The sequence below is a fragment of the Cheilinus undulatus genome, linkage group 14, assembly GCF_018320785.1.
Source record: "Cheilinus undulatus linkage group 14, ASM1832078v1, whole genome shotgun sequence".
In the NCBI taxonomy this organism is placed as follows: Eukaryota; Metazoa; Chordata; class Actinopteri; order Labriformes; family Labridae; genus Cheilinus; species Cheilinus undulatus.
In genome coordinates, this window is record NC_054878.1 from 35,163,811 (window position 1) to 35,186,690 (window position 22,880).

Sequence of the window (22,880 nt, forward strand, 5' to 3'; positions counted from 1 at the left end):
AAAAAGTAAAGTGCATGTAAACTTTAATAGTATTTCTTTCCTCTTGGAAATTGTGATAAACCTCACATAACATGGTTATGGTTGGTTGTTGTGACCCCCACTGGCCAGGAGGTGAATCGATTCATAAGAGGATGTGCTGAATCGATATTGAATTGAGGGGGTAAATATTGCGATGCATCGATTAATCAATATTTTTACCCACCCCTATGCTACATGCTAAACTAGGATGACAAAAATCATGAGAAATATCATCTCCACTCTCCTCCATACTAAACTAGGAAATTTTATCATGCTACATATTAGAAAATAATTCAAAATAAGCCATACGAATGAGATGTAAACGTTCTCCACATAATACATGTTAACATCTCCATTTTGCTTGCTGTTGTGAAATCATTTGTAAGTTTGGCAGTTAGCTGAACACGCCACAGTCCCGTCCAAGCTCCATACTGAGTTGACATTTTGATTAGAGATAATACCGAGTGTGAATCAGAAGATAAGATGAACCAAAAGTTAACTTTTTAAAGTAGTAGTCTCAATAGCTTGCCTGCTATTCTGATTTCTATATTTTGAGTATTAATACCACATTCAACAGGTGCTTTCATTTCCCTCTATCTCAGTCCGGTAGCTCTAAGTCTGAATATTTCCTCTCCTCATTCTCATTCATCTCCCCAATGTAAGCTCTTTGCCTCCCTCCACTCTGCTATTTCTTCTACATAATCCTCCTTACTTACCATTCCTCTCTAATTTCTCTCTTTGTGTCTCTCGCTCGCCTTCTCTGTTTTTCTAACAGAGTTTGCTCATAGAGGAGCACAGTAATGAACACAGAGGAGGAGGTCGCTATCAAAAAAACAGAGACTGAAGGGGAAGAGAGAGCGAGGGGGTGAGACGTTGTTGTCATTCATCACCTGTAAGAGGAAATCTGCCGTGAACTGTTTACCCATAGCTTATCATCCCCTGCTTGTCACACTCTCCCCCCTCTCTCCCCGCCCCCCACCACCAATCTATCTTGTCTCTCTGTCCTATCATCTTTCACTCATAGCTCACTGCAGAAAGACATCGCTTGACTTTTAATACCTTCATCTCTGCCTGTCTGCCTGCCCACTTCCTCCAGGCTGCAACTCTTTACTTGTTATATCAGCAAGTTTGTTTGGGTTGCCATCAAATGACCTGGTGACTTCTCCTCCTTTCAATCTGGCTCAAAAAGTACATGCTTCATTGAAAATATTAACTTTATTTTAAAATCCAGTGCTGTTTTGAAACTATGTCTTGTGTCTGTTGTGGGGAAGTTTAACTGTAAAAGTTTAATAAAGTCCCAAATCCTTTAGGGAAAGCCTGAATACCACAAGAAAAATGATTATCCTTAAAGTCACTTTAAAGGAACAGATCTAGACCAACTCTTTGTTATGTATTATGTGATTCATGAATTGATGTTGGTCACCTCTTAGGAGAGGGTGTTTTCATCATGCACATGTCAAACACTTCCTCACTCTTCAGGGAGATCCGTGTGAGGAGGGATTACTGATCGCTTGGATTTACAAGTTCTTACACGGGCAAAACACTGAAGGCTGAGGACTGACAAATCATCCCTTCAGAGCAGAGTTGGACGATAGTTTTCATCCTTTTATCAGCCAATCACATCTATCACGCTGATGTATGCATGTGTGGGCACTGAATCAAAAATGTTTAAATAAGCAGGCAAGGCAGTGTTTATAGTTTGAATCCTCTCAGGCATCAAACAACCTGCACTCATGTGACCTAAGGATGAGAGAAACTCATGCACAGGGAAAAAACAGGGAGATTTCTGATTGTGATTGAAAATGAATGTGATCCAGAGCTGCCACTGATCAACATATTTGTATTAATTCTGATTTGGGCCAAGAGACGTGAAAAGATATTAACAGAAACTTCCATCACCATTGACTGCAACTCAAGATGACATTTTATCTATCAAGCTGTCAAAAATACAAAAAAGACCATGAGCTCAACTGAGACAGGAATCCATACTCTGGCTCTCCAAGTGGGCAATTTGTGTGAGCTTCTCCTTTTTTTTTTCTTCCTTTTTAAGTGAGCTAGGAGCACCTATGGTGAGTTAAATCACCTGAAAACTTAGGTGCACTGATAAATACAGGATGAATTATTCAATTTGAAAGCTTAGAAGCTGGCTAATCCTGTTTCTAGAGCCTGTAAGACATGTCATGGCAGCTCATTACTTAAGTATGGTTATTGTTATGTGTCTGCTTCTGGTTTATCAGCTTTGCTGTAATAATAGTGTCCTGTGTGCTTGTTTTGGCCGGGCATACTGTCTGTGTATGATATAATAATGAAACCAAATCAATCAAATGATCACAAGAGCATTAAAAATCATCATTCTGCAAGGCCAAAACCATTAATTTATGTCATTTTTTGCTTAAAAATATTACTTTGATTAATGTCCTCTAAATTAAAAGGTCTATATATATTATCCTTGAAGCTGTGATAAAGTAAAAAAAAAAAACACACCTGAGATTAACTGTTTAAGACTGGCTTGCAGCAGCTGCTTCTTAGCTGCATCATGTCTTGATTTTCATTTCAGCTTGCATGTTAACAAGCCAGGGCTTTCAAACTGCCTTTATGAACACTGTGTCTCACACGCCTGATACTCTGCTCTTGTGCTGAGAATCTAGAGCAGGGAGTCCCACACTTTTCGGCCTGTGACCCTCAAAAATAACAAAGTCAGAGACCAGGGACCCCCAATATCCCTGGAAGCGGTTAAAGCGTACAGCGTTGCACGAAACATCTTTAACAACTTTACATTTTAGGCAGTTTTTGTACATATTTCTCAAATTCAAGCACACATTCTACACAACTGTGGTTTTATTTTAAACTGACCTCATTTTAAGGATATTTTTTTACAATAATGGATAAAACATGCCACTTTGAATCATTTTAAAATGTTCTTTGTTTCTTTCGGAAAGCATCTCCCCCACTTCAGTGTTTCATGACCCCCACAGGATGACCCCTGATCTAGAGTATAGAAGGCTTGCTGGTTCATTCAATAACCTGTGTGTGTCTCTGCCAAAATAGACAGAAATATGCTAAACTGAGAGCCATATTAAACCTGTTTTAAAAAATAATCCACATTGGTCTAACATGTCACAAGGAAGATAAAAACTTTACAATGGCACTTCCAGTCTGTGCTTCTCAAAGAAAAAGACCAGTTTGGCATTTCTGTGAACAAGCTCATCTAATCTGTACAGAAAGCTTTTGTTCTGATTTTTTCCTGCCTCACTTACACAACGAATCAAATCACTTGAAGGTTTACTGAGTTAAAACGTATGAGAAACGACAGGGTTGTAACAGCAGGGAGATACAGCCAACACGCAGCACACAGGTGCCTGGTATGACAGACGTGACGGAGTAAGCATCAGCTGTATTGCAGCAAACACGCCATGAAACAGGGGTACATATGAACTGTAGCATAGACTGGATAGCCATAACTTGCACTGAAATATGTTGAACTTTATATTCTTATTAACCCTTCAATTTTCTTATTTATTTGCTGATTAATTCATAATTTATTTGCTTCAACTTTATTTTAGCTTCAGATTTACCCCCTCATTGTGTTTTTGCCCCATTATTCTATGTGGTATTATAAAAATGTTTGTCTGCTATTGTTAATGTAATCATGAGGAAGTGGAGGTGAGGCAGGCGCCTAACAAACAACTATAGCACTTTAAGAAAGCTGTATTTATGTGCAAGGAGATTGAATATATGTGTATGCTGACTAGCAGTTGACCGATTATTGGCCTGGCCGATTGCTGAGGTCGATGTTCGGCATTTGGCTGATTATCGGTATCAAGGCTTTATTTTACCAAGAATCAGTAAAAGAAATTCATCCAAAAGGGCTCTACTGCAAAGTGTGTCATCTCCTATGAATCTATTTTCACTCTCCAATGTCTTACAAAATGTCCTGTACACGACAAAATCTGATTGGCTGGATGTCACATGAACACCAGCCAATCAACACTGAAGCTTGGACAGTCAGTGTGTGGTATCACTCCCTGATTTCCTGCCTCTACTCTGCTATTCTGTGCCATTTCTCATGCAGAGAAACCCTGGTCAAAGTTGTTTATTTTTCTTAATTTTCTTAATCATGCAATTTTACATTTGCCACTGTAAGTGCTTTTTTTTAAGTTCAAAATAAATGCATGTTGGTTAAAAATATTGGTTACCAGTCTCATGAACTACTAATAATTGGTATCAGCCTTGAAAGATGAATATTGGCCAATCCCTAATGCTGACCTCTTCATATAGACTTTTTTCTTCTGAAAAAATATTGAAGAAAAGTAACGTGTTCTAGTTGAGTGATAGCAGAGAAACTCACCCATCAGCTTTTAAGTTTTTGTTCTTATAAAAGTTAAGTTTACAATTTGAGCTCTACTTAAGTAGTATTGAGTGGAAGTGTATGTGTGTGTGCATTCATTATTCTGTGACAGTGTGTGCCTGCATGACTACATGAGCCTGCATGTGCCTGCGCTCCCCTGGTGAAACCAGTCTCATTACAACTCAAGCCAAAGTGCTAACACAGAAACATGTTCCAACATGAAAAAATATCTTCATAACCCTGAATCCAATAACCTGTTTCAGAGCCTGAAAAAGCTACATAAGCCTCAGCAAACTGGGATGATTATGTTCAATTAAAACATGTTGACACACGAGTTTCATGCTGGTGATCTCCTCCTGTAGTCACTGAGGGCCATTTGGGCTCCAGATGGGCCATTTGGAAGATGCTTTCACACTTTGCCTTACAGTAATATCATACAGTCCCTAGGCAGTGTGTGTTAACATGATCAGTGTGTGTCTGCCTGTGAGGACACTAAGAGACAAGCTACCCTACAACATGCCCACATCTGTCAACACCAGGCAACACATTCACAGGATCATGACTGACCGTTAAAAACGTATCATTATATGTTCAGGTTTGAGAAAAAAACAGAGTCCACTACAGTGACACACCCATATGCATGCAAACACATGAACACACACACTTTTTTTTCAGTCTTTGTAGCCTAATCGTCACCTCCTGAGCCTCAGTCAACACAAATAAATCAGCTGCCTGCCTCACAGCATGTGTTCATGCGTGTTTGTACGTGCGTGTCTGTGGCGGCTGTGCAGTCACATGAACACAAGCGCAAATAGAGACATACAGGATAAAGGGATCATGAATTACAAGTCCGTTGGTTGTACTTTAGGGAGTTACCTGATATTCGTTGGGCCAAAAGGTGGAGACAGCCAGTTCTGCTTTCAGCCAGTCTTTACCTGAAAGATTACATCATAGCACAGTTAACACACATGCATTAAATGACAATGAAATAAAATGAATCTGTGCGATGAAGTGAGCCAGTCATTACCTGTGTAGGTGGTCACATTCCAGATAGGGTTGGCCAAAGGACCTTTGTTTACCTAAAAAATAACAGAGGACAAAAAAGAACAGTTCAGTAATAAAACAATCCTGTGAACCCTGAACTGTTAGAAATAAGGATGAACACTTAGTAAAATCACCCACCGGTTTCTAACGAGGCATTTGGAAGCCTAACGAAAGTTGTTAACAGTTTGGAAATACTGTCTTAAACCAACTTTGATTCAGTCTACTAACAAACAAAGAAGTAGAGGTGAGGCAGGCCTTTAACTTCCTGGCAAATAACTACAATGCTTCAAACTGTCAGTAAACTCTGCCACATCTCAAATTATGATACATGCACAACTCTTAGCCTTAATCACCAAAATGGATGAGTTATGAAGTAAGAACAACCCTTGTGCGTGCTTTACAGGAAAATAAATTATTTCTAGAGACTAAGGTTGTCAAATTAGTTGAAAAAAAAACCAAATCAAGATTTGAACAGGAGCTTCCTAGTGTCCTCTGTTTCAGTACTGCAGCCACTACCACAAAGTAGGGGTTGCACAACTTGAGAATGTTTAAAGTCAACTTTCACGTGATAAAAGTCAACTCAACTTTGACTAGTCATTGCTGAAATCATGACTGATTCTAGGAGAAGGGTATAGTTCAAAATAACCAAACAATTTTGGTACAAGCACAAACAACAAAAGGTTACTATGGTATATAACAAACTAGAATAAAATAGGTCCTAAGACTGAATCTTGAGGAACACCTTTAAGACCTCCATATAAGAAGAGGTGGATCCAGCCATCTGAACACATTGCCAATCAAACAGCTGGCAAACCATGATGCTGCTTGGTATGACATGCTGATGTGATGAAGCACATTTATCAGTAAACTGTGGTCTACAGTTAGCTAAATCAATTAAAAGGGCTACACATTAGGCATTGGAATTGCCTAATCTTGTGATGAGTGACTAGTCAACTTCAAGCAAAAAGTAGCATACAGCAGTAAAGTTGACTGGTTGACTAGTCAGTGCAGCCCCTACCACAAAGTACCTACTACAAAGGTTAGTGCATCACTTCCCACCTCACGGTCGAGGTCACCCCGCAACAGATGAGTCCAAACCCCCCACCATAGAGATCTGCAGCCAGTTGCCTCTCCACTTTCTGGGAATGTGCAGTCGTTTGAATTGGGCTTAATTTCCATTTCCCTATTATGTATTAAACAAACCAATGATAGCAGTCATGGCATATTTTATAAGTAATATTTTGTGCAAAAGGGAGGGCAGAGGCCAGGGCCAGCCACACCTTATGATGAACTCTATTTGCAGGTCAGACTTTTGCAGTAATGCAGGTTTGACTTTGTGCCATCAGACTGAAGGGTAGCCTTCCCACTCATAATGCTCCCCTGCTGCTAAGAACCAGGTAATGGCAGAACCAGTAAAATAGCAATCTTCCACTAATGTATTTTCTAACCACCTCCACAAACTGAGAGAGCTGGGGATGAGGAGAGAGGGGAGGAGCAGACAGAGTGATTGTGGAAATAAGTGGAGGGAATGAAGTTTGGAAAATTGCATCACAGAATTGCAGCTATCAGTGTGTTAGTTAGAGCAATCCCTTATTCAGAGTCCTCTACACTTTGTGTGTTTGCCAAAATGACAGCCTTAGATCACGAATTACACATATACATTCTCTGTGTGTTGAATTAACATGTTGGCTACATTAAGGGGCTATCATTTCATTGAAAAAATACATTTTCACCCTCTTGAGGGAATCATGAAAAACTTGTGGATATGCAAGCCCTCTATTGCATACTCTCTGTATTACTTGTGGTTGAGTTGTGCAAAATCCAAACCACATTTTCCATAAATCCTGTTTTAGTCAGTATCAAGGACACCATCTGCTATTGTGACAAACAGGAAGCTTTAATTGAAAACTTAAACTCATCTAGGGTAACATTTTGGATTTTAAAAAGCCTTATACCCTGCATGAGAAAAAAAAACAGCAAAATATGAAATAATGCAATCCAGCTTGTGTCTCACAAATTGGAAGACTGTAATGCAGGGGCCATTACAGCTGTCTGTATGAAATTTGTTGTATAATTGATTTTAACACCCCCAAATATATCTGAAATCTATCAATCAGTCTCTTAATTCCTTTCAAACTGTGTAACTTTTTTTTTTTTTTACCTTGACCAGGATATTGAGAGTGCCAGGGCTTGAGCCATCCGGGCTGCTCAGCATATAGTTGAAGTCGATACAGTGTGTGTCGTTCTCCTTCATGACAGGCAGCTGAAAACGGGCCTTCTCCCCAACATCGTACTGAGAGACGTCCACATACATGTAGGAACCTGGACACAGAGACAAAGAAATGGTCTTTAATGATGACAAAAGGCATAAACTTCAAGCTGGATCAGGTTTGGGAAGTAACAAACCCCATCAATTAGCTCTTTATTATTTGCAGCTGTTTGTGCTCATTCACCACATACCAGCTGAAATCCAGCACATGAACAGACTAGTAATGGTGCCCTCTGAGGAGGTTGTTAGTTTGTACATGCTCGCAGTATTCTGACTGGGCTTGCCAAAGAGAAGACTGTATGCCCACTGCTTGTGTTTCATGTAGCTACATGAGTGAATCAACCTTTCTGCTACTGTGTGGTGGAAAAAACATTTTTCTAGACACAAACAGCTGAGATTAAGAACAAACAACTTTATGAAGTGGGTAATTGTTGTAATGTTTTACATGTGCTTGCATATCACCTGTTTTTCTCTCTTTATACTTCTTGAAGACTACCAGAAAGATCAGTACTTTCAAGTAGATATTGTATATGAAATTTAAAACCTGAAACTGAGAGACAACTATGGCTTGGTATCGCCAATTACTGACTGAATCGATTTGATTTCAGTTCAGAAGGGCCTGCTTTGATTCAAGTCAAGATTCGATTCATTTGATTTAATTCAATTCACGATTCATGTAGGGATGTTTCAGTTACAAAACCTATTATGCTTTGCCATTAAAGAGATTCTCAGGGAGCAAAAGTTGGAAAAAGTACTAAAAATGTTCAAACCAGGCATGTTATTAAAAATATCATGGTTTGCATTTAAAAATGGGGGTTAAAACACAAGATTAGCACTTCACACACTGAGTAGGGTATTAAAGAAAAATGTCAGACCTTTAAATAAAGAGTAGTGCATTCTATTTGTCCCTGGTTTTGTTGTCTTGGTTAGTTAAATATGCACTGACGTTTTCCTATTTTGTACACTGGTTTGGTTTTCTTGTGCTTCTTTTATAAACATGGAGTTGAATTTCAGTGTTGTTTATGTAGTGTTCATGAAACAAATGAATAAAAAAATCCTTCCTCTCTAAATCAAATAACCCGTAACTCCATGTGCGTATTCCCTTGCTAGTTAGATAGTATTATTATTGTATAAATGTCAGTGTGTGTTGTCCCCAGTGTTCGCCAGCATATTTTACAATAAAGCAACCGGGATATCCGGATAGTCTCCTTCGACGAGGTTGTTTGGCCCTCCCTCTTTTTAGCAGTGACTTCTTTCATTTGGGAACAAAAACCCCAAAAAGAGCCTTTATTCTTTCATGTTTACTTCTTTCTTTCTTCTCTCGTTTCTTTTGGGCTTACAGTACAAGAATCAGTCATCAGTCCCCCCCAGACACATAAAACAAGCCCGTGTAACGACGACTGTGCCATTTGTTTCTCCTTTGTGATTGCAGGGCTGTTTCTCGGCAAGCCAAGAACAAATAAACACAGGAAATGGAAAACAAAGAGACCGGAGGAGAAGAACTACTTCTCACTTTTATATTCCTCAATTTATGTTTCTACGAATTTGCTCAGTCTTCATTCTTCTCCTCAACTCTTTGTTCCTCTTTCTACTGTGTTAGCATACGAAACACAAAAAAACAAAAACAAAATTAGAAAAACTTGATTGCAAAAACCATTTTGTGGCAAAAATGGCGTATAATGTTGCAGCAGTTTGCACAGGTCCTTAACCACACAGTGTGCAGTGTATCATTACTTGCACTCCCCCAGACAAGTCACATGATGAGCTGCATTTTTCACTGTTTTTCTCCAGGCTTCATTTTTGTTTACTTTTTGTGTTTGCATGTGTTTCATGTTTTGTTATGTAACATGACGTCCTCCTGAGACATTTCAAGTCACTACTGAAGAGTAAATGTGCATCAGCTATTGTGATACCGTATTCTCACTACTGAGCAGTAAACCTGTACCTGTAGTCAGTGACGGGAAAGGGAGCTGGAAATCAAACATAATCTGGGGGAGCTGATAGGACAATCAGTCAGCACAACCAGATGCTCCAGTGATCAGCTCAGAGCTCTAACAGATGTTTGAGTGAAATATGACGAAACATGATCCTTTCTGCCTGAAAGCAAACTGAGAGAAAGTAGCCATGACGTGTCTGACAGCATGTCCTACAGCATACATCAGATATCGGCTGCAACATGGGACTGTCCACACTACATCCGGAAAATATTCAATTCTCTCCCCTGTAAATTTCTGTTTCCTCTTTAAAAAAACAATATGACATCTTGTGTTTTTACTTTGAATGTGGAGTAGTAGTTGAGTAAATGCGCTGCTTGGTATTGATGAACATTTGACAGTGAGACAAGTAGTTCTCCCTCCATGTAAAAGAAGTTGAAATATAACATTTCATATAACATAACACATACATTTTCTGGATATTATCAATGCGCAACTATCTCCACTTTGTAAGAAAAGCCAACAGGCTCAGTTGAGTGAGACAAATTAAAGAAAATTAAGGGAATACTCCTGTCAGACACTCCTGGTGCCTTGTTGTACCCCTCTTTGTTCCTTGTCCATGTCAACATGATGAACAGACAGATGTTTTCACCCCTGTCACCTGTGACTACTTTCCTCTTTGCTGCTCACACTAACACAGAAGAACAAGGAAAGAAGGAGATGACAAGGTATCAGGAGTGTTGACAATGAAGCATTTCTTTCCTCCACAGAGTTTTTATCTTGTTTTACAAAGTGGAAAGTGGTGCATCAGTCATATCGATATATGTGATTAAAACTTTATGTTCTGACATCTTTCAATATGGAAGCAATACTATGACTCTCATCAAAGGCTCATTAATACAAAGCAGTACTCTTCAATTTCTCTACATTTACATTAAAAGCAAAGGATGTCATTTTTAAAAGGGTATTATTGCGATTAGAGGTAGTGCACAACTGTTATAATTGCAGCCACACTTGCAATGTCAGGCTGTACAATTACATAACTGCTGAGGAGGCTGCAATCATTGTTGGCCCCAAAAACTGAATGGCCCTTAGTTGGAGGGGGTCATCACCTACTTGTGAAGGCCTAAGGTATGCTCATAGTGAAAAAAGGAAGCAAAAACATCCTGAGAACTGGCCCTGGCTCTCAAACTAAAATAGAATACAATAGAAAATAGCAGAGTAAAGCACTGTGACTTTGCTCCATATCATCCTAACTGGTTAATTCAATTTACATATTATACGGTGCACATATGCTCTGTACTCTGAGCTTCAGACAATAGTGATTATCACTTATTGTTTAGCCGATCTGCTGTGAGAAAACACTTTTCTCTGTACGGCGCTGCACAACATAACAGGATTTAAAGTAGTGTGCACAAACAAAAGCATGCATATCAACCTTTTAAAGTGAACTGCGCCTAGTTATTGGATAGACCCCTCGTCTCTCCCACAATCACCTCTAAACACACACAAAAGCACGCTTCTTCAGCCATAGCAGTATTAAAATAATCCCACTGCCTGATTCTGAATGTCACCAGTAAGACAAAAAATGAGGACGTCCAAACACGACTCAGGCCAACAGGACCAAAATCAAGAGCACGCTTTCACTCTCTCTAGCACCAAATCTGTAATCTAAATCCATCAGAAATGAACAAACAGCACATGTCAGGCCTATTTCATCATTTTTTGGCACCAAGATGCCAATGCAATATGAGAAAAAGTGCCTTAAAGATGGCTGCCAAGATCTTGCGCTAGCTAAATATATTCCTATCAGTCAGAGACCCAGATATGTCACGACACAAACAGCACGGCAAAAATATAACCTTTAGCACATCAGCTAATCAAAACACTGCCTGCTGCAAAATCGTGACAACAAACGAACGAGGTACAGGTAAAAAATAGCTGAATAATATCTTGTAAATAGAACTGTCAGTAAAATTTGAACATCTTATGCATGGTTGCTGCAATCTGTTCAATAGATAACAAGTAATTCAAATAAGCCTGGAGCGACATAACAACACCTAATCAGAAGCCAAATTAGCATTGAAAAATATGACTTATAAAACACTGACAGCACATGAAACAGGTACAAAAACAATGCTAGGAAAGCTGACGTCATAATGCAACAACTTTTACACCTGAGGTCTGCTGGAGTTTTTAAATGGCTGATGTTTCTGAAGTGCCAAAGACTAAAATGGCCGCTAATAGAATGATGACACAATGTAACAATGAGGCTAAAAATACTCCCCTGTGTGACAGCCTTAAGACCTAGATATGTCACAGAATAACAACAGCAGCAGCATACTGGTATAAAGAGAACAGTGTTCTTCAGCAAAACAGAAACAGACTGATGTTGGGAAAACAGCTAATGGGGGAGTTTTAGTGCTTCACAGTCACAACAGGATTAAGAGCCATCCAGAAGAACAGTGTCCTGGTTCAAACTCTGAAAAGTATTTCTATAGCAGCTACTCCAAAGAAACACTCATGCACTTAAGCTGCTGCTGTTCAATAATGTTAAACAAATAAAGAACTTTATTAAACATCTTGTTTCCAAACACTGTAACCCTGCACAGAGCAGTTTGCTTGATGTGTGCTCAAACTAGGGCTGCAGTAATCGATTCTTCTTGTAATTGAGTACTCTATCAATTTTTTCCCTGTTGATTAATCAAGTACTCTAATAAGGCATATTGCATTTTTTTCTTTTAAATGAATCATTTTGCTTTTTTCAAGAGCAGCGGCACTAGACAATTCAGAAAGGAAGATGGGTCCCTTAAATGAACTACTTGTATATTAGAAATTGGTATTAACAGGTTCTCTGAAGAAATTATATTTTACCAAGTGCTACAAAGTTCTGATGGCGATTTACATTTATTTAAGTTCAAAAGAAAAGAAGTTAAATGATTAAATTATATTAATCCATAATTTGATTTGGGTTTGGGTTTTAGTGATCCTCTCCCAGGAAATTTTGGATGTTAACACTTTATTTCTTATATTGTAGTTTATTTTTATTTTCCAATAGTTGATCCACTGTCAAATAAAGTCTTAACACCATATCTGAATCTAAAGAACAAGGAAAAAGCTGCTTCCGTGACCTGTTAAATCCTGCCTGCATGATGATGAACTCTGACCTATTTGGGCTCTGTCTCAGTCAGGTATCTTATTACCAAAATGTAGTCTTATTAAACGCTTTGGTATGCCAGAGGCTTTTGAAAAATATGCTGTAACAAAGACACGAGGGCACTGAATTTTAAATAAAATAAAATTAAATGCATGACATGTGCATGCAGATGACAGCAAGAGAGACGAAGTGGAAAAATTCAAATATTACTAGTTAAATAAAGCAGAATTGTTCTTTTAATCAATTTTCCCACTTTTATTTTTTAAGCATGAAGGAAAATCTATTAAAATTGTAAACTGGGTTTGATGTGGAAAAACCAGAGGCCTTCTTGCACAGCTACAACCCTAACTAGTGGCTGCTGACTAGGTAGTACTTTATGCACAACATCTGGAAATCATTGAGAGCATTTAGCTGACTAGGATTTCTGATACCAACTACTCAGTTTGACATTTTCAAGTATGCTAGTAGTGCACATGGAAATTCCTTCTTCTCCAATATAACGGTATTGTAGGGATGCACCAATGCATGGGGTCAACACTGGTTTCCACTCATACTGGACCTGTTGACAAACATCAGCCATCAGCAAAATAATGTGGTATAAACAGAAATTAGTGGCCAGTATTTATCAGCTTAATAAACATTAATATTAGTAGCAATTTGGAATATATGAGCCCAAACAAACACAAAGAAGAGGTAGAATAATTTAAGGTCTAACAATCCAATCAAGGCAAATAATTACCTTCAAATCTAATCTAATATCAATTAAATTGGGCTTTTGGGTTTAAAAATGATACGTGATGCAGCCAGATATGTATTTGTGTATTACTTTTAAGAGGCTTAATATTCAATCCTGCACACACTGTGTGAGAGATGTTTGAATTTATGCTAATTTTAAGGCAGTATAGTTTATGTTGCTGTATCCCTCATTATTCTCTCATTATTAAAACATCCAGGGGAAAAGGGACCAGCTCTGCAGCAGCTTCTGTTCCTTTTTTTCCTCCTCCCTTATTAGACAGTACACTGAGGGAAACATGAGCAAAGAGAGATAGAGAATGGCATGCCAAATAGGTTTAGAGTGGTACTGGCTGACAACGTTATGAGTCAAGAGTATCTGCTTTAGTCCACTGAGCCACAGAGCCCCAGTCCATGAATGTTCAACTGGCACGACGAGCGTTGCCAGCGGAGCATCCAGACCCTGCCATGTTCGCTGGTGCCAACATCAACCCCCGGAGAGATTACATAGAATTGTTTTATCTCTATTACGAAAACTGCCAAACCATCCCTCCCCACTCAATAGCGCCTTAAGCACCGAATGATGATTAGCAACTGTGGAAAATCAATGTGGGCTATAAGGAACAAAAGTATAATTGTTGGCTGAGCAATCCAATGACTCTAAAACGATTCTGCGTAAATCCCTAAGATGACTCCCTTTCTTCTGCGTTTACCTTTGGCCATTTATAACCCTCTGAACTGCTAATCAGCTAAATAAACCTACTCCCAAAGGTCACACAAAAGCCAAAGTACTCTAAACAACCCCCCTTATACAAAGAGGGTGGCTTTTCCTTTGTTTTCAGGGGTTAAAAGTAAAAAAGCTTCAGTGCCTGAGCTTTAAATCATGCCATAGCCTCAGGGTGACGGGTGCTAGCCAAACCAGCGTACCTTTAAATTACTTTTGGTTAGGATTTCCTGGGAAACAATTCTAATAACAGGCATTACCAACATGTCCCTGGGCAAGGCTCGACCGCACACCCTTTCCTCACTATTCCTCTCGCCAGCTGCTGTATCCCCAATCCCCTCCAGCAGCATGGTTTCCCATCCAAAGCAGCACCCTTGTCTAGCACCCTGCTGGCAAAATTAACACATCAAATGTCCCCCCTGTGCCCCCGTACCTTTAGGCAGCACTCTGAACCCCCTCTCCCCGTTTAGCAATCTCCAAACCATTAACCTGCCCTGCCATCCGCCCCTCACCCCTCGCTCATCCCACTAACTTCAACAGGCGCTAATGCTATGCTAATTCCAACCTTCTGAGCTCTTGGCCGGCGTATTTAACCTCCACATACTGCCAACTCTGCCCTCCCTGCATAGTGACAACCTGTGGTATTAATAACACTAATGGCTAGCCAGCCACTGGACGAGGCAACACAACCTTTTGTCAAATATAACCATGAAGTCAAAGCACACAAACTCATTTTGGGAGGATTTGAGTGTGTTTGTGTGAAACTCGTAAAGAGCTGGTGTTGAACTGAACCTTTTCTCTAAATGTCACCCACCTAGGTTGTCATGATGATAAGCATGAGAGATAAATAATGGCATCACGTCGTCATGGCAACAGAGTCATATCTTCCAAAACACAGGAGAGGGGATGAGATAAGAGGGGAGTAGATAAGAGGTTAGTAAAGGAGCGAAAGGTGAAGAGAATAAATGATAGGATAGGAAAAGGGTAATGTAGGAGAGGAAGATGAGGAAATCATAGGAAAGGAGATGAGAAGACTATAGGGCATGGCAGGAGAAGATATAAGACAATGAGAGGGAACAAGAGGCCAAAGAAAACAGGAAGGAACAAAAGGAGATGAGGCAAGGATATCAGAAGAGAAAGGAGAGGACAATGCAAAAAGGGAGGGAGACGAGTTTAGGAAAGAAAGAAGGGGACATATGAGGAGACATGACTATTAAAGGGATGGAGGGGAGTTGGTAAGGCAATAAAGGAGATGGATAGACTAGGAGACAAGAGCATAAGGAAAAAGGAGAGGAAAGAAGAAAGGTAACAAACAGGAGGCAAAAGACAAGACAAGGGAAGAGGCAAGATGAAGAAATGATAGAACAGGATATGAGAGGAGACAAGAGGGCATGGGATAAGGGGACACAAGAGAGGAGGAAATAGCAGAAGAGGAGAGGACATGAGGAGGAACAAGGAATGAACGAAAAGACAAGAAAGACCTGGAAAAAAAAGAGAGGACAAGAAAGGCAGGAAAGTTGAGGATCCCCAGCCTGTTTCACACATGCACTACACTCCAGTTGATGTCATGACATTGTTTGGCATGCATTGTTGGGAGCATAAGTTAACACAAATGGTAACATTTTCTCACCCAACTTTGCAAATCTTTCGAAATATCCATATAAAGAAAGGGTGAGCAATGAAACGAGTAGATGATAGTGTAAAACATTCACTATGAAAGGGAGGGCAGGTTAAAGGCATTGTATCTTGTGAGCAGAGATTCTCTGTTTAATACTCCTTAGGGCTTGTTTTATACTCCCTTTAAGTCCAGTTCAGGCCAAACGTTCACTACATGACACTACTACTGCACTATAAACTTGATTATGCAAGAAGGACAATTCTGCAGATTCATCACAAATTCCCTTTTTAAAGATGCTGTGTGCATGCTTCTTGTGATCATCATCTTAGCATTGCAGTGCAATTTCACTCACTGGTGCAGGTATGAACACAGAAATGCTTTGCTAGCTAAATCTTGATTTGCATTTTTAAACTTTATAATCGTCATTATATCTATACTCTAATCCTAAATTGGGGAAGATTGTCAATTAATAAAACTAATGGCAAATGCAATCATGACGTTAGACTGTGCGATTACATAACCACATAAAAGGCTGAAATTATTTATTTATTAAGTTTTACCTAAAAGATGTTCTGTTGTAGTTTTCTGTCCTCATGCCCAAGAGAGTCAACATCATTTAAGTGTTCAAGTACCTCACCAATCTTTCCCCAAAGTATTCTTTTTTTTTATTTTGTTTTACTTTTCTGGCCACTCAACTCTCCGAAGATTTTTGGTGGCTTTACAACTTTTAGAAATGTGCAAAGGTACAGACAAAATAAACAGAGTACCGACATAGACTCTGTCTGAATCAGTATTACTGCTTGCCTCAGCTGTCCGTATTTGTTTTCTCCTTTCAATTTTGTTGATTAAAAACGTCCTTATTCATATTGTAGTGTTGGTAACACTAACCTCCTCCTGCATCTACCCAGCCCTGCACCCTCCTCCCCCTAAACTGTAAGCATTGATGTTATGAGACTGCAGTGAACACAGATAATCTCCCTGTGAGGTACATGTGTAAAAGGCTTGAATGTTCTGAAACCACCAGGAAATTATCAAGAGTGTGGAAAGGACTCAGGAAAATACATGATGATGAAATTGGAGAGACTAAAAAAAAAAGAATGAAGACTAGGAGAGAGGAGATTGCAAGAAGGGACAAAGAGAGACAGAAATAAATGAGTCAGAGACAAAAGTAATGAACAAACTTTAGCATACTTTTGGCTGTTCGATTTCAACATGGTTTCTTAAGCTATGGTCAGCTCCATAGTTCACACACTAGTCATTGTTTCTTTCTGTGGTCAGCAACAATCCCAACACTGCATAGCTCGTAAATGTTATAACATTTTGCTTTTAACATTGTAAAGTATGCAACCTTCCCTGTTCCCTTCCGTTGATTAATGACCTCATATTCTGTTAATTAGACCCTCAACCCGCAGGCAGAAAGATTTAATTTCCCCTTCATCATCATAGTGGAGAAAAAAACAACTGATTAAAGAGGAGACCAGAGGAGAAGAGAGGAGAAGAGAGGAGAGGCGAGGAGAGGAGACCATAGGAGAGGAACCCAGAGGAACCTGGACTCTTACCTGATTGAAAATGCCGATACACAAACTCAAAATTCTCCATGGAGATAGAGTTCAGCAATGAAACTCCTACTGGAGGAAGAGTTGTGCAAGTTTTCCCCCCAAAGTACATAAAATGTGAAAATTTGAAGCACTGATTCAGTAGAAAAGTGCCCTCTGTGAATGATGTATTTATGCTGTTTAAGGTCAAAGCTCACACAGGAACTGTGCTCAGAACGCCCACGCCAGTATGGGTCAGATTGAAGTGTATGCAAGAGTGAATCAATCCCAAACTGTATTTTCAAGGTGTGTTACTCTGACCTTCAGAAGTTCTAGAAGAATGTAGAGGAACTTTTATGATGACATGTTTTTTAAAGTCCAGTTTTAGTCAGACAAACACAATAAATCAATATGTTTAACTACTTGTGCCCATATTGACTACTGTCTAATGCCTTAGTATGTGTGAAACACTTAACTAAGTGGTGGAGCAACTACTACAGAATGTGAAAAAATGTGTTTTGTTGGTGCGAAGACGACCTAGCGGTTTAAGGCGCCACCCATGTACGCGGGCGGTCTGGGTTCAATCTGGCCTGTGGCCCTTTGCTGCATATCTCTCCCCACTCATGTCCCATTTGCGACTCTATCTACTGTCCTCCTCTGTTGAATAAAGACACTAAAAGGCTTTACAATAAACCTGTTTTATTATCCAAAGTAAAAGAAAACATAAGTATGAGTCTTAAGACAAATACTTAAATGCATCTGTCATCTCTGCAAAACCTAAAAAAAAAGCACGAATTTACTGTAAATCCACTGAGGGCTTACACGGACATTTTGCATTCTTTTTATTTCGCAACCCACTGGAAAGAGCTTTTGGGTCTCACCAGTTGAAAACCATTGTTTGTATTGAAGAGGTTTGGAATGTCACGACCTGCACCAAGCAGATCATTTCAGCCCACATGCATAGTAAATACCATATGTGTAATAATATAACAACTTTTAAACATGCAATTACATGCTCAACTTTATTTGACCACCATGGGTACTTAATTTGTCTCTGAAAATAACTCATACACAATTACATTTCTGTTATTGTTTATCTGTATCTGCTAGATTATATTTGCACTGTTACTTTTCTTAATTATAATGACTTTGCTGCTATAAATACTGAGAATTTCCCCAATGTGACATCAATATGATTTATCTTATCATTAAATGATTTGACATGGCATCTTTTACTAATTACACTAGCCATTAACATCCACATCTATAACTAAAGTCAAAATTTATGCAAAATAATAAAAGATATAAAAACATAAAATTGTAACACCAGCAAAAGTGCCTCAACACCTGGTAGAAAAAATTATTCAATGTATTCAAACTGTAGTTTTCCCCAAGTCTGACCTATGACAGTTGAAGTTGATGGCACAGGTAGTAACTAAAGTCTCACCTTGCGGCAGATCTGGTGAGACATACGGCACTTCCTGGGTGTTGATGTGCGTCCAGTCAAATTCATCATAGGGATCTTGCTGGTAGTCACACTGAGAGAAGCCTTCATCGAATGTACAGCTCCCTGCAAAGAAAAAAAGCACAGTAAGATTTAGTTAAGGATTAGTTATTTAATGAGCTCCATTAAAATATTTTTAAAGCAACACACATCTCTCTACTGTAGTCTTAGAGAGACCAGTAAAACTTCAGGTTCCTCGCCGTTTGATGTTTTTTTGTGCGTGCCTGCGTCTCAGCTCATTAATGAACCACCAGGAGCTCGAGCGCCAATAGTTATCACTCAGGGCCAGTCAGGATCACCTCTGACTCAAGCCCCAGAGCCTTCAGCTGATCATCTGAGCCCCTCACCACAGCCCGGGGACCACCATGTGTGAGCTGGATGCCCGTGGCACAAAGTTGCTCTAATACAGAGAGACGCCACTTGTCCCTGACGGCGAGCAGAGATAATCAACTGGCGATGATATGTGGCTTGTACTGGCAATACTGCTGATAGAAATAGCATACTGACTACTGCTAGCTATCTGAATCACTGACCTGCGAGTGCTGCACAGCTTGTGTTAATAAAATGGCTAGGAGAGAAAAGGCTAAGAAAAGCCCCAGTGCCATCTGATTCAAGTCACTGGTTGTTAGTGGTCAGAGAGATACATCGGCTTCGTCCTTCTTGACATTGGCTCAAGTTAGAGCAGAGGCTGAAATGGAGAAAATATTCTTAATGTTGGTTTATGTTTAACTCAGAAGAATGATGTGTTTTCTATACAAGTAATGATCAGTTGACAGGTGTTTTTTCTTTGGTTGTCTTGCACTTGGTTGATTTTCTATTTCCTTAAATAAATACTCCTCTCCATTATTTTGTGTGCCAATTATGCTGTATTTGTGCTCTGCTCGTGTGTGATTTTTAGAGCAGAAGTCAAGCCAAAATGCACAAGAAGACATGTATCTACTACATCCTCGAAGTTCAAAGCCACCTAAAAAAAATGTAAAAAGAAGCTTTACAAGACCAAGCCACCATGAAGCACTATCAGCAACCAGCACTGGCAGCCACATAAATCTCCCAGCATCCAGTTAGCTCTTCAGCTTTGCTACCTGTGTCCTCCAGCAAGCTGCTGCGGCGGCGGCTGTGATGGAGAGCAGAACGACAGGCCCTCAGATACCCCGCTGATCTGAGCCCCTCGCTACAGAGGGATACCAAGAGGTGACAGCCAGCGCCAGAGGAGAAACAAGTTAACATCAAACTAAGCGACTGTCTTCAGCTGCAGGCTGTATGTCTGCCTGTGACTCACAAACCCTCTTGGGGTCGTTTTTCAAACTGGCCTTTCTTTGTGCTTTTTAGCTCACTCCCCCATTCAATTCAATTAAGTGTTTGTCATAGTAAGTTACCTCCAGTCATAATGGGGGAAACGCTAGGACATGTAGAGGACATAACATAGCCGAACAACATGCCTGCTTTTCTACACAAACCCATCTTGTATTTAGTGAACCTAGTCTTACTTATGATGGAGAAAGGCTGCTGTTTGTTTGTGTTGGTAAAACTCCATGACTTCAGGCCTCCCATTGGGTGTATGTCAGTTTACATCTTGCTGTAAGGTAGCTCTCTCTGCAGGGGCTGAAAGAGGAAATCATGGGGTGTAAAGCATTTTCTTGCATGTTGAAAGTTAAGGCTGATGTGTACAATCATTTGCAACTTGAATTTGCTAGTATTCTGCATGCTTTCTGTCCTCTCTGTCTAGGAGAACTGGAAAGAATATGTATGAGGCAAATTTAGGAGGAGTGTCTGTACCTTTAACACAGCACAACAGAGTTAGAACCCTTATATTTATTTTGCATGTCTATGGAAATATACCACACGTGCAACCAGTATTTTGGTACATGTAAAATGAAAATACTACAATTTCTCTGTTGTTAAAAAAATATGTCAAGCAACACATGAATATTGTAAAAAGAAAGAAAATGAGAAAAGTTTTGGTTCAGTTTGGTGCTTTTAGCCACAGATTTGAGCTGCAGATGGCCTGGCAGTTAGCCAAGGTTAAAGTGCAGCCTGTGGCTTCTTTCCTGCATGTCCGTCCCCATTGTTTTATCCCCGTTTCCAAAGCAATCCACTGTCCTTCTCTATAAATCAAGGCATACATGGTTGGAAAAATAAATCTCTAGAAAAAAAAACAATCCTGTAGATTTGATAAGCAAGGATGACAAAGTGTAAGTATGTTTTTATCCTTTAGAGGTAACCTTGTGCCAGTTTTGAAGCTCAGATCGAAAAAAAACAATATGCTTTGTCAATGAAGAAGTAGTGTGTTCTTCACATCCTCAGAATATAAATATACCTTGTAACTGATCACAAAAAGGAGTGTGATAATAAAAACACAGTACACAAAAAGGACTCACAAATAACTTGACAAAGGCTTTATATAGAGACTGTTTGATAAAGAAGAACAAAACGGTATGGACAACATTTTTAAAGGATGTGCTTCAGCAGAAAATAGATGTGGCCTCACTGCCTCTTTTAAAAAATGTTACAAACATTGCATTTCCGATCAATATTCAGCGACTTTATGCACAAATTTTATACAGCTACAGAAAAAAGACGTTTCTGCAATTTCATTACTGACAGGTCATGACCTGCACTACACTGCAGTTACAATTTTTAATGTTTAAATGCTGTCTAATTTCTTAAAATTGAGGGCCCTGATTACCTTTAACACAATATGGACAAATGTATAAAAACATATAGATTTTCTAACAGTAACATTTTCCGTATTAAATATAATAATTTTCTTATGTCCTCTGATCACTCTAGGGTACCAATATGTACTTTTTCTTTAACCTGCTGTAAAATCATTAAAATGTTTGGCCTGATTTGCCAAGGTAGATTTCTTGTCTTGAACTTATTTACATACATGTGGACTTGAACAGATATTTCTGCCCTATATCAGCCCTTCATACTTAAAAAGACCCACTCTGGTGCAGTCTCTGTCTGAAATCTGTCCAACCAGCAGAGAGAAGAGTGGATATCCTGTTTCCCTCAGCCGCAAACTTTAGGCAACTGCCACTACCACTGGCTTGTTTAGGGCGCTGCTGGGGCAGGAACTGTCAAGAGGAGTGCAAGGGGAAATCAAAAAAAAATGTGTAGTTTGAAACATCATTTTTTAGACTTTAAATTGATTTGATTGAGATATTAATCAACATTTGGTGTATCGATATACATAGATCGATCTTTACACCCCTATTAAAGTTTGCACAGTTTAGTTAACGTTCCAGTCAGTAAATGTAGGAGGTCTATTGGAAAAGGACGCGAGAATTGTAACTGAACTTGGTGGCTATCAGGAAAAACCCGTTTTTAACATTTGGTGTGACTTTTTGTGGCCATATTGCAAAGCGCAATGGCTTAGGTTCAACTCTAGTATCATAGTGCTAGCACTTGCTTTTATTATCACTTCACTATAGTAGTGGTTTAATTTAAAGGAAAGTTTAGCTTAAATTAGGGTGCTTTCATGTCTAACCTGTTTGGTTTTGTTGCAACAAAGTTGAGTTGGTTTGGTTGGTTTGCACTGGTGTGAGAGCTTAGTTTAACCTTGGTGCAGACCAAACAACTGAACCAAGACTGCTTGACAAGGTGGGTGTGGGCTGGCTTTTAGTTGAACTCTGCTGGGCACACATATCGCCCTCAATCCAACAGACCTGGCCAATATAGCCAGGGGGACATGAGTTAAAAACTGCAAAACCACAGGCAACAGTGCAAGTGTCATTCTTCTTCCCTCTCACCAGACTACTGTCTGTTTGAGAACTATTACAAAGGTGCAAATGCTCCCAAATGAACACAGAAAAACTTGGCAGAAATATGAAGCAACTTATCTATGATTAGGATATGAAGTTGTTATTGCAAAGCTCAGAGAAGTGCAGAAAAAGACTGGTACATGCACAGAGGAAAATCAGAGTAATGCAGTCTCACAAACAATCAGAGGCAACTTGAATAAGAGGACAACGCTTTGAGCATGAGGGCAGAA

General features: G+C 39.4%; 1 protein-coding gene across 15 annotated transcripts in view; it reads right to left on the minus strand.

Annotated features, from left to right (window-relative positions):
* The window catches only part of ptprk (protein tyrosine phosphatase receptor type K), a 168,134-nt gene that overhangs the window by 82,866 nt on the left and 62,388 nt on the right, over positions 1-22,880 (minus strand). For all 15 annotated transcript variants that reach the window (XM_041804637.1, XM_041804628.1, XM_041804639.1 and 12 more), the window contains 4 exons: positions 18,827-18,949; positions 7,572-7,732; positions 5,394-5,445; positions 5,243-5,301 (listed from right to left, as the gene is read on the minus strand). In XM_041804637.1, the coding sequence (XP_041660571.1) occupies positions 5,243-5,301; positions 5,394-5,445; positions 7,572-7,732; positions 18,827-18,949 (395 nt within the window). The remainder of the gene's footprint in view (positions 1-5,242; positions 5,302-5,393; positions 5,446-7,571; positions 7,733-18,826; positions 18,950-22,880) is intronic.